Raw genomic sequence first — 12,828 nt, forward strand, 5'->3', positions numbered from 1 at the left:
TGGATATCTGGATATCTGTGAAAGGATAAAGTAGATTCTCACCTTACACCATATACAAAAATTAACTCAAAGATCAAAGACCTAAATGCAAGAGCTAAAATTATAAAACTCTTAAAGGCTTAGGTAGAATGCTTCATGATATGGAATTTGCCAATGGTTTTTTTGGGTCTGACAACAAAAGCAGAAGCAGAAAGTGAGAAAGAGAGAGAGAAAGAAAAAGAATAAATAGATCATATGTTGGGCCACAAAATAAGGCTGAACAAATTTAAGAATACTGAAATCATATCAAGTATTGTTCTGACAATGGTATGAAACTAGAAATCAATAACTGGAGGGAAACTGGAGAATTCACAGATACACAAAATTAAACACTCTCCTGAACAACCAACAGGTCAAAGAAGAAATCAAAAGAGAAGTAAAAAAATATCTTGAGACCAATGAAAATTGAAATAGAGCATACGAAAACTTATGGAATACAGCAAAAGCAGTTCTAAGAGGGAAGTTTATAGCAATGCCTATAAGAAGAAAAAAGAAAGATTTCAAACAACCTAACATTACACATCAAGGAACTAGAAAAAGAAGAACAAACTAAGCCCACAATTAGCAGAAAGGAGAAAATAAAAAGGTTAGAACAGAAATAAAAGAGACTAGAAAGATCCGTGAAACTAAGTGTTGGGGTTTTGAAGAGATAAACAAATAGAGAAACCTTTAACTAGACTAACGAAGAGAAAAAGAGAGGACTCAGATAGTTACAAATGAAAGAGGAGATATTCAAACTGATACCACAGAAATATAAAGGATCGTAAGAGACTATTACCAAGAAATACATGCCAACAAACTGGATAACCCAGAAAAAAAAAATGGATAAATTCCTAGAAACTTTCAACCTACCACGACCAAATCATAAAGAAATAGAAAATCTTATCAGACCAATAGTGAAATAAGAAGTAATCAAAAACCTCCCAACAATGAAAATATCAGGGCCAGATGGCTTCACTGGTGAATTCTACCAGACATTTAAGGAAAAATTAATGCCATTTCTTCTAAAACTCTTCTAAAAATTTGAAGAGGAGGGAACACTTCCTAATTTATTTAATGAGGTCAGCATCTCCTTCAGACCAAAGCCAGACAAGGACACTACAAGAAAATAAAATTGCAGACCAATATCCCTGATGAACATAGATTGCAAAAATCCTCAAAATACTAGCAGTCCAAATTCAACAATACATTGAAAGACTGTATACCATGATCAAATGAGATAGCGCAGACATAAACACACACACATGTACTCAATGAATCTTTGACAAGGGAGTCAAGAATTCACAATGGGAAAGGACAGTTTCTCTAATAAGTGGTGTTGGGAAAATTGGATGTCTACACACTAAAGAATGAGATTGGACCAGGAACTTACCCCGTACGTAAGAATTCACTCAAATTGGATTAAAGACTTAAAGATAAGACCTGAAGCCATAAAACTCCTAGAAGAAAATATCGGGGAAAATTTCCTTGACATTAGTCTTGGCAATGATTTTTTCGACATGACACCAAAAGTATAGGCGACAACAGCAGAAGAAACAAGTGTGACTACTTGTTTCTGTACAGCAAAGGAAACCATCAACACAATGAAAAGACAATCTACTGAATGGGAGAAAACTGATACAGCCATAATAGAAAGCAGTATGGAAGTTCCTAAAACAATAAAAAATAGAACTACCATATGATTCAGTAATCCCATTTCTGGGTATATATTCACAGGAAATGAAATCACCGAGATAGAGTACTCCCATGTTCACTGCAGCATTATTCCCAACAGCCAGGATACGAAAACAACATCAGTGCTCTTTGATGGATGAATTCAGCCTTAAATAAGAAGGAAATCTTGCTATTTGTGATAACATGGGATGGACCTTGAGGGCATTATGCTAAGTGAAAAAAGTCAAATAGAGAAAAACAAATACCATATGATCTCACTTATATGCAGAATAAAAAAAAACAACAAAAAACAAGCTCACGGATACAGAAGAGAGATTGGTGGTTGTCAGAGGCAGTGTGGGCAAAACAGTCAGAAGGAACAAATTGCCAGTTTTGAAATAAATAAATCATGGGGATGTAATGTACAGCATGGCAATGATATTTAATAATACCATGCTTTATATTTGAAATTTGCTAAGAGAGTAGATCTTAAAAGTTCTCACAAGAAAAAAAATTATAACCATGTATGGTAATGGATGTTAACTAGACTTTTTGTGATGATCATTTTGTAATACAGGCAAATGTCAAATTATGTTATATACCTCAAACTAATATAATGCTATATGTCAATTATACTTCATAAAAAATTTTCTTTAAAATGCAGGTCTAAAAACCTAAAGCCAAGTTAAGCCAATTATGTTTAGCAGTCAAATATCTTGTTACATTCTTGGAAAACCTACTCTGAGATTACCTGGTTCAAACCCTGGCTATCAGAAAGAGGAATCACTTCTACAACAATCTGCACCCATGCTCACGTGGTGTCTGCTTAATTGTTTTCAGCTTTTTGTTTGTTTGAAAGCTTCAACTGTCCTTTGTTGTATTACGCCTAAATTTGCTTTATTGTATGTAATACTTATTGGACTAGGTCTGCCTACTGGTGAAACACAAAATACCATGTGACTAGTCTGAGAGTATATCTTTTTAATGTATATCCAGCTGGTCCTCCCTTTCCGAGTTACATGTATCCATTTCCCTCAATTCTTTCCCCAGAACCTGTTTTCCAGGCCCTGGGCCACTCATAGACTCTGCCCATTATGTGAATCACCTCAAATCAAACTTTTCTGAAGATCTGGTGCTTTCTGTCCAAAAAGATACAACATATTCATATATGAGTTCTATTTGTTTAGTTTCCCTCAATAACCCAAGAAATTAATACTGCAGATAAATTTTTTAAATTTATTCTAGAAGAACTGCCTTAGCTTTCTCAATGAACAATTGCAGAGCATTCTTTCCATACCTGCTGCTATGACTAGTTGACAATAAAACCTCCTCCAAATTCAATATTATTATTTTGACATTTGAAAATAGCCAACTAAATGAATTTTTTTTCCTCACATGCTGCTTATAGCCTGAGTTTTATACTACTTACAAACCAAAGGGTGTTTCAGGGTATGAATAAAAATTAAACTTACAAATGTCACTGGCCTAAGAACCAATAAAATAACTGGGTAAAAACTTCTAGAATTAAAACAGAGGTTAGATTCTTTTGAGCAGACCCGAGTTTCATAAATGACTTTGACATTTTTCAGATAAAATAAAATTGGTTTTGCCTTCAAATATTAATACCCTAATTAGCTATAGAGAATACATTTAAAGTAGAAAACAAACATATTTTGAAAGCATTACCTTAGAAAGCATCATAAATAATATGTAATTGGATAAGTATCAATGACACTCAAACTTTTCCAAACTCTAAAATTTTGAACTCAGTTTATATTTCATTTCTAAAATATCAAGCATTTTTGAGTATCTCAAACTTTTTAGAAAAGCAAATATCTATAATAAAGATTCCATACCTAAATTATTTTACAATAACAGACTTAAACTCATTTTACTCAGATTACTTTATTTACAGACAAACTGGTAAGTAACGAAGCACAGTCCCCAAACATTAGCTGACATCACTGACCAAAAGATGGATTTTTGTTTGCTTATAATAACAGGGTTTTTTTTTTTTTAAGAGTGCAATATTTTCTTCTGAGATGTAAATGCACACTATGAAAAAAATCATGTCATTGACATATCAATTATCTAGTTTGTAATCCATATTTACATACTTTAAGTCTATTAACTTTCTTTGAAATTTAAAAATGGTTAAGATGCTTTATACTTCCTAAATTATACTACCTGTAAAGTAACCCCAATTTGGAATCTTCTAAAATTAGAATTTAAGATATAATTTTAAAAGAATATACATACATATATATATTCCTGCATAGTATCTACATACATGTAGTATACATGTGTACACGTGTGTCTATGTGTCTGTGCATGTGTGAGTGTGAGCGTGTGTGTGTGTGTGTGCGCACAAACACAGTTTTCTTACCCCTGAACTTATCTCCGTGCCTCTTGGCTGACTTTGCTGTTGCTTGTGGTGTCCCGTCAGCAAGCCTCCAGCCGTACGGTTTGGGAAGCTCTGAAGACAGGCCTGTGACCCTGAGAAATTTCCTTCTGCCTTCCCCACCGAGGCTGGTTGTTTCTCCTGAGCATTCCCGTGCCCTGGCCCAGCCTGCCCAGCAATGTGCTGATTTGGAAAGAATGGTAATATGCCCATTCCAGCTGTTAGAGTTGTTTGAGTTGGAATCAGATTAGATGCTGTAGTGAACGACAAATGAACCACAAATGCAAGAAGCTTTTGGTTAGATGAGAATTATTCACAACAGTCCTTTGATTTTGTTAACTTACAGGGGAAATATATCTATTAGAGAACAGTTACACTCAGAAGGTGAAGTTAGTGCTTGTAAAGTAGCAGGTTCCTATATGGAAAAACAAAAACCTCTAAGAGTAATCACGCTTTTCTTATTTTCAACAATTTCCAGGATAATATCAAGGATATTTTTTTAATTCCAAGTTTTAATTGTATATTTTAGAATTTGAGAGCAAAACGTATGTATTTTTTGGCACTTAAGTTATATCAGGTGCCTTCTTTTTTATGCTCGATCACTGTAATTTGCCGGCTTCCAGATTTGAAGGGAATAAAAAACTCTCTGACACTTAAAAATTAATAGTTAAATCCAATAATAAATTTGATCAGCTGAATTGCACCAGTTCATAATAGCTGACTGTGCATATCTTTTCCCAGCTCCTGAATTCGATGTCTTCCCATAGGTAGTGGGCAACTGGCAATGAGTTGTAGTGTTTACATAGGAACTCCACAAATGCTACAGAAAAATCAAGACTTTTTTTTTTTTAAGCCTAGAGAGCTGGTTTTGAAACATCAGCACACCACTGCTTTAAGAAAACATCAATATTTGTGAATAGATAGGCACCAAATATAACACAAAGTTTTACATTTTTATTTACAGGAAATAACAAGAAATTCTGGAAGAAATGAAAGTTTTAGTAGGAAAATTCTGAACCATTTCACTTTTTTAAAAATCTGTAGTTCAAAATCAAGAGAAAAGAGCTAATTTTGGTAACTAAGTCAAATTTATATTTTATAAATTCACTATACAAATTTCTTTAATTATTTCTAGTACTAAATATTTAGAGGTGGATACTTAAGTTCTTTTGGCAATGTATTTATTTGGACACTGAATTTTCAATGTTCTTAAAGCAGTGCATGCTAAAGCAAATGGTCTTTTATTTAATTCAACACAAATAATAAACACTTGCATAAGCTTTTAGTGATACAAAATTTAATTTTTAGAACAGGCCTCATCATACCATAAAATTTCTACACCTGTCTGTATCCTAGTTCAACTTTTGCCCAGTCAATTCCAACAGTCAGAACTGATTGACTCATTTAATCATTTGACTCACTGGTTTTATGTAGAGGCTAAATATGCTACCCAAATTTAACTTTTTTTTTTTTTTTTTTTTTACTGGTGGCCCTTCTCTTTTCCCAGCATAATCACTTCAAACAAATTTCAATTACACTTCAAACTGAAAGTGCCTTTCAAAATCGCATTCAAATAAGAAATCTTGATATAATCTACCACACGCTCTTGTTTTACTAAAAAATAATAGTTTTGTTTAATTTGTCATCTTTTCAGAAGCCCAACGTACACGTGTCGTTATTTTTCTTCTACTACTAGTTTGGAGATCACATTTAAAAAAATATTATAATCAAGTAAATCATCAAAGTTTAAATCAGAGGGCCGCATATTTCCTTAAAAGCTAAGGGTTTCTTATTCAGGCAAAAATTAAATGGATACCTATGTAATATGTTGTCAGCCCAGCGGGCAGCATGTCAATCTCAAAGGGATCTATGTCTTTGCCTCAGGCTGCATGAACCTTCATCAAATATTAAAACATATCCAACAGGGAAAGTGTGATCTTGGCATGCCAGCAAGTCCATCAATAACTTATCAATAGTTCCCTAATATTAAAAATAGAAAAGCCAAGAGGGCTCTTAAAATTTTAAAGGACTGAATAAAACTCAACTTTGGCCTTTCTGTGAATAAAAGCAAGATATAGGCAAACCATCTTTAAATCTCTAATGTGACTGTTTATGGACTTCTCAGTAAATGCATATCATTTACTTTTATGTGCTTCTCCATGATGACCCAGATCTGTTTTCAAAGGAAGTGCTGACCCTATCCCTACTGCGGTTTGAAGTACCATGGCTGGGGGATCTCCAAGTAAGCCTGGTTTCTGCAAGAGAAGAAAAGAAAGTTAGACTTCTGCCCATGGCAGCAGGGTATCATGTCATGAAAAGGCTACACACGGGAAAATTCATCAACAATCTGACCAGCAGATTGTAGACTCAGCAGATTTCTGAGTCTAGAAAGGGAATGAATTCAATTCAAAGGAAAAAATAATTCCATACTTACATTATTAGTATGAATATTCTCAAACTTCAGTAATTGTTGCTGTGCCCGTGATACATGAGAAAGATTCTGAAGGAATAAATTGGAAGTATTACCCATAACTGTGCTCTGTGAAAACGATAAAGCATTCTGTTAGTTTAACTTTGGAAAGCTATTTGTCATAGAACCCAATTCATTTTAAAGGTCAATTCTCCAGATCTGAGCAAAAGCAACGGCTTCTTAATATGCCACTCTCCCACTTTAGGCAACGTAATTAATTCTTTTAATAACATACAAGATGTGACCACGTAGTCATGAAACTAACTCCACATCCTTTTTTCTTTTCTTTCATCCTTCTTCCTCCCCTCACCCCTTTTCGGCTTTCACGTCAGTGTCATTCAATCATTTATTTCTTCACTTAATCATCCCACAAATATCTATTGAGCAGTTTCTGTGTGCCAGGCACTGTGTTACATAATGAGAAATGCAAAATACGACCTGCCCTCACGGCTCTTAGAGGCTCCTGGGGAAGGGAGACATTCATTAATTATAAAAACATTAAATTACAAATGGTGATGATCATACGAAGGAAACACACAGGAGCTATGAGAATAGCTGGGGATTTGATTTAGATTGGTAAATTCAAGGAAGGTTTCCCTGAAGAACTAACTCTTGTGCAGAGATCTGAAGGTTGTGGAGAAGTAACTAGGTGAGGTCTGGGGGACTTAGGTGCTGTTGGGGTGGGGAGCATTCCAGGCAGAAGGAACAGCAGGGGAGCAAAGACCTAAGGAGAAGAGATCAAGGCCCTCTGAGGACCAAAAGCAGGCCACTGCTGTGGGGATAGGAGAGGCCTGCTTGGACAGGCCTTCTGGGTAAAATTAAACGTTCTAGTCTTAATTCTAAAATAAAGAGAGTTTTGTCAGTACTCTGAACTGCCCTCCCATGTCACTCTTCACACCTTATTGTAATTCACATTTGTTTTCTGTATTTGTTGAAATTCTCTAAGAACAAGGACTAGGAATATTTTTGTTCTCTGCTGTAGCTCAGTGACTGGCAGAGTGTCCAGTAGAGGTCAGATTCCCAATAAAATCTGTGGAGTAATGGAATGAATAAATACCCTGTAATATACAAGGTCCTATGTTAGAGTCTAAGAATGAAAACTAAATAAGAGATAAACCTTTTCCTTAAAAAGCTGCATTTAGGACTAGATGCTCAATCACTCAATCTGCATCAATCATCACGTATGCATTAGGTTGGATTTGTAATTAGGCTCTTATTCAGATACAGCCTTCAGCAGTACCTGAAAGTAATGAGTACGACTCATCTCCAATATTTTGTTTATGTATACAAACACATTTTAAAATACTAATCTGAAAAAGGTATGAAAAATATTTTTTATTCTAATAAGAATTATTTTTATATAGATTACATTTTAAGAATTAAGAGCTCATGTTCATTTATTTTTTTCTTTCTGTAAATACTTTGAGTTAAGACCACCTAAGACTTGTTTATAACCACTTATTTCTAGAAAAATATACCACAAAATACACCTCCTTCCCTTCTTAATGCCCTATAAGCAGAAATCAATAGATAGAACTATACTGCTTTGATCAGCTGAATTTGATCTCATGTACTCATTCTGTTTTCAGGTAGCTATAGTTATTACTGAGGATTTGTTAAAAAACAAAATACTTGTTTAACTTCATGAGAATTTTAAACTTTAAGAACAAACAAATGAGTCACTCCAAGGTTTCGTACTGCAGTACTCAATGCTATTTATATACCTGCTGTGCTTTATTCAAATGCAAAAACGCAGGGGAGATGGGTGGGTTCATCAGATGGGGCAAGCTGTGAGGTGTTCCGAGAACTGCTTTAAGAAAATAAAAGTAAAAATTAAACTTTATGATATGATAAAAACAAACTCCAGAAAGGGCAAATAAATTTTTTTTTTTACTTAAATTCATCCAAAGTTCAATGATATACTGACCTTGTCATTGCACAAAAAGTGGCAAGCTCCCTTCCCTGTGATTCAAACCTAGAATTTTATTTAAAATTCCAACACCTTCTATCATAATAAAACACCAAACCTAGCCCTTCTTTTCTCTAGTGCTTAGAGCAACGAAACTAATTCCATCTTTTAGTGAGTATAATACTAACTGAACCCATGTTACTTGCTCAGTATTTTTGTTAGGTGTTTGGGGCATCTTGTCAGGGAATGGGCGGTGGAGGAGGGAAGGACAAGATACAGACTTTTCCTTTGAAAAGCCTAAAATCCATTTAAGATTATATGTACAGAAAAATGTTTACATAATAAAAACAAAAGAAACAGTACTGTACATATTTGATAAAAAGAATAAATGGTAACCACACTTTTTATCAAGTTTGCCTGAGTACAAAAACCAGAGTATGTATCAAAAGAGATGTTTTCAGAACAGGGGCGCCTGGGTGGCTCAGTCAGTTAAGTGTCTGACTCTTGGTTTCAGCTCAGTTTCGACTCCTGGATTCAGCTCAGGTTGTGATCTCAGGGTCCTGAGATCGAGCCGCATCCAGCTCTGCTCAATGTGGAGTCTGCTTAGAGTTTCTTTCTCCCTCTGGCCTTCTCCATGTGCGCACACACTCTCTCTCTCTCAGATAAATAAATCAATCTTTTTAAAAAGGAGGGGGATGTTTTCAGAATAAATAGTATATAGACAAAAAGGACCATGAGATAGAAAATACATGAAGTCATTGCATCTAAATATTATAAAGCAACTGGAAATGGTCAGGAATAGAAAGCACTTCAAAAAGCATTTAATTTCGGGATGCCTGGCTGGCTCAGTTGGTAGAACGTGTGACTCATACAGCAACTCTTGATCTCCCGGTTGAGTTCAAGCCCCACGGTGGGTATAGAGCTTACTTAAAAAAAAAAAAAAAAAAAAAAAAAAAAGAGTTGTGTTGTTTTAAGAAAAAAAGGGGGGGTAAAATATAAGTGTCTTTAAAAAAATCATTTAATCCAATGATCAAAAATATTTGGATATTGGGGCACCCGGGTGGCTCAGTCATTAAGCGTCTGCCTTCGGCTCAGGTCACGATCCCAGGGTCCTGGGATTGAGCCCCATATCAGGCTCCCTGCTCGGTGGGAAGCCTGCTTCTCCCTCTCCCACTCCCCCTGCTTATATTCCCTCTCTCACTGTGTCTCTCTGTCAAATAAATAAATAAAATCTTTAAAAAAAATTGGATATTATATATATAATATATAACATCTCTACAAGTTTATCCCATGTTTTCAAAAGTACATTTCAAGTTTTATTACTTGCTAAATCAGTCCATTTCATCTTTGGAAAAATGCCCATTAGAAAGTGTTTTCTATAGAATGAGTCCATTTCACAATCGGTGGTAGGAAGATTAGGTCATTAGCCTGAGTTGTTTATAAAGACAGACTGTTTATTAGGAAAGAGGGATAAAGATGGGCATTTCCTAATGATAAAGGGGTCAATTTATCAAGAGGATACAACAATCTTAAATGTGCCTCAAATAACAAAGCTTCAAAATATATAAGGCAAAAATTTCTAGAACTGAAAAAGTATACAAATCCACAATTATGGTTAGACATTTCAACACCACCTCCTTTTTTCAGTTAGTCACTGTATTTTGTTACAAAACAATATTTTTTCCCCAGCTTTTAATGAACACTGTATTTCCCAGTTTAAAACAACAACCATTGGAATCAAAACACTCTGAAAACGTCTACAGTCTCACATCTAACTGCCCTTATTCTTGGCTCTTGGCTAGATCTCCTATTTGCCCCATCTTCCCCTCCTCAAGAATGCTTGAACAACACTATCAATCAACAATATATACAAAGGACTATAATATGTCATGACGAAATGAGGTTTATCGTAGGAATGAAAGGTTGGTTTAACACTGAAAAATCAATGTAATTCATCATGCTAGCAGACCAAACAAAAACAAAAAACACATATGATCATCTCAGTTAATGGAGAAAATCACTGGGTACATTCCAGCAATTATCATGACAAAATTTCTCTGCAATATAGAAATAGAAGGCAAATTTCCCAGCCTGAAAAAGAAAATCTGTGAAAAAGCTATAGCTGACATAATAAAAGAATGAATGCTCTCTCCTTTAAGGTCAGAAACAAAGCAAAGATGTCCACTCTCACAAATTATGCTGGAATTTCTGTCTATTGCAGTAAGGCAAAAAAAAAGAAGTAAAAGGCATACATATTGGAAAGGAAGAAATAAAATTGTGTTTATTTGTGGATTATATGACTGTCTATATAGAAAATCCTAAGAACAAAAACCTACAAGAAATAAGCTAGGTTTGCAAGATACAATATATACAAAATCAATTGTACTTGTATATGCTAGCAATATGAAATTCAAAATTGAAATTTAAAAAGCAAAATTATTTAAAATCCTGGGCGCCTGGGTGGCTCAGATGGTTAAGCGTCTGCCTTCGGCTCAGGTCATGATCCCAGGGTCCTGGGATCGAGTCCCGCATCGGGCTCCCTGCTCCTTGGGAGCCTGCTTCTCCCTCTGCCTCTCTCTCTGTGTCTCTCATGAATAAATAAATAAAAATCTTAAAAAAAATTATTTAAAATCCTATCAAGAAATGTAGAATACTATGGATAAATCTGACAAAATATGTGTAAGATTTATACCCTGAAAACTAAAAACTGCTGCAACAAATTAAACAAGACCTAAATAGAGAAGTATTCCATATATATGGCCCAACCTCAAAACTGTCAATTCTGCCCAAATTAGTATATAGATTCAACACAATCCCAGCCCAATTATTGACATTTTTCATAGAAATTGACAGGCTGGTTCTAAAATTTCTATACAAATACAAAGGACATAGAATAGGTAAAACAAATTGAAAAAAGAATAAAGTTGGAGGGCTTACACTAATTGACTTCAGGGCTTATTATAAAGCTACATTTATCAAAACAATGTCGTACTGGGATAAAGATAGACATTTAGATCAATGGAATAGAATAGAGAGTCCATAGATAGAGCCATGCATACACAGTGAACTTTAATGGAAGTTCAGTGGAAAAAGGGTAATCTTTTTTAACAAATGATGCTGGAACATCCATTAAAAAAATTAACCTAGAACTTTACTTCACATCATAAATAAAAATTAACTTAAAAAGAACCATAGATTTAAATATAAAAGGTCAAATTATAAAACTTCTCAAATATGAGAGAACATCTTAATGACTTTAAATTTGGCAAAGATTTCTTAAATCTGACAAAAGATGTACAAATTATAACTAATAATAAATTGGACTTCACCAAAATAATAAGTTTTATTCTTCAAAAGACATTGTTAATAAAGGACATCTTATGGAGTGAAAAAATATTTCCAAACCCATATATACAACAGCAGACTTGCATCTAGAATAAAGAACATTTGTAACCTAATAAGAAAAAGATATCTCAATTTTAAAATGTGCAAAATATTTAAAAAGATATAACAAGAAGATATAAAGATGGCTAATTAGCATATTAAAAGATGTTCAAAATCATCGGTCAAAAGGAATACTCAAAATCACAGTGAGATAGCACTACATCCCCAACAGAAAGGTTAAAATTAAAGCACTAACATATCAAGTGTTGGTGAGAAGACTGAGCACACTGGTGTCCTAGACAGTGATGGGTGAGAATGCAAAGTGGTTTAACCACCTTGGAAAACAGTTGGCAGAGTTTCCTATAACTTAAACATACATCTACCATATGCCCCAGCCATTCCATGACTAATTTACTGGCGAGAAATTAAAGCATAAGCCTACATAAACACTAGTACAGAAATGTTCACAGAAATTTTATTTGTAATAGTCCCAAACTAGAAATAACCTAAATGTTTATCAGCAAGTCAATGAATATGCAAATTATGGAATGGAATACTACTCCTCATTAAAAAGAAAAAAAATGATTGATACATGCAGCAACATAAATGAATCTCAGGAAGCTGAGTGAAAAGAAGCCACACAGTACATACTGTGTGATTCCATTTATAGAAATTTCTAGAAAATACAAGCTAGAGTGACAGAAATCAAATCAGTAGTTTCCTGGGGACAGAGGAGAGGGAGATTACAAAAGGCCAGAGGAAACTTTTGAGAGTAATAAGTATGTTCATTATTTTGATTATAGTGATATACATATGTCAAAATTTATCTACACTTACAATTTTATACATGTCAAAATATCATTTTTTACACTCTATGTGCCAATTAATATGCAATTATGCCTCAATAAATCTGTTAAAAATATAATTTATAAGACTACAACAAATCGCACACTATGTAAAATTTAAAATGGA

At 34.2% G+C, this 12,828-nt stretch overlaps 1 protein-coding gene across 1 annotated transcript in view; it reads right to left on the minus strand.

Annotated features, from left to right (window-relative positions):
* The window catches only part of RAVER2 (ribonucleoprotein, PTB binding 2), a 95,338-nt gene that overhangs the window by 33,568 nt on the left and 48,942 nt on the right, over positions 1–12,828 (minus strand). Inside the window, exons 6-9 of the mRNA XM_088022396.1 lie at positions 8,288–8,373; positions 6,528–6,632; positions 6,237–6,348; positions 4,079–4,347 (exon numbers count right to left, since the gene is read on the minus strand). Coding sequence (XP_087878522.1) covers positions 4,079–4,347; positions 6,237–6,348; positions 6,528–6,632; positions 8,288–8,373 — 572 coding nt within the window. The remainder of the gene's footprint in view (positions 1–4,078; positions 4,348–6,236; positions 6,349–6,527; positions 6,633–8,287; positions 8,374–12,828) is intronic.

Source organism: Eumetopias jubatus, unplaced genomic scaffold (assembly GCF_037043125.1).
Source record: "Eumetopias jubatus isolate StellerSeaLion01/CBP00866 unplaced genomic scaffold, mEumJub1_p1.0 scaffold_4, whole genome shotgun sequence".
NCBI classification, from domain to species: Eukaryota; Metazoa; Chordata; class Mammalia; order Carnivora; family Otariidae; genus Eumetopias; species Eumetopias jubatus.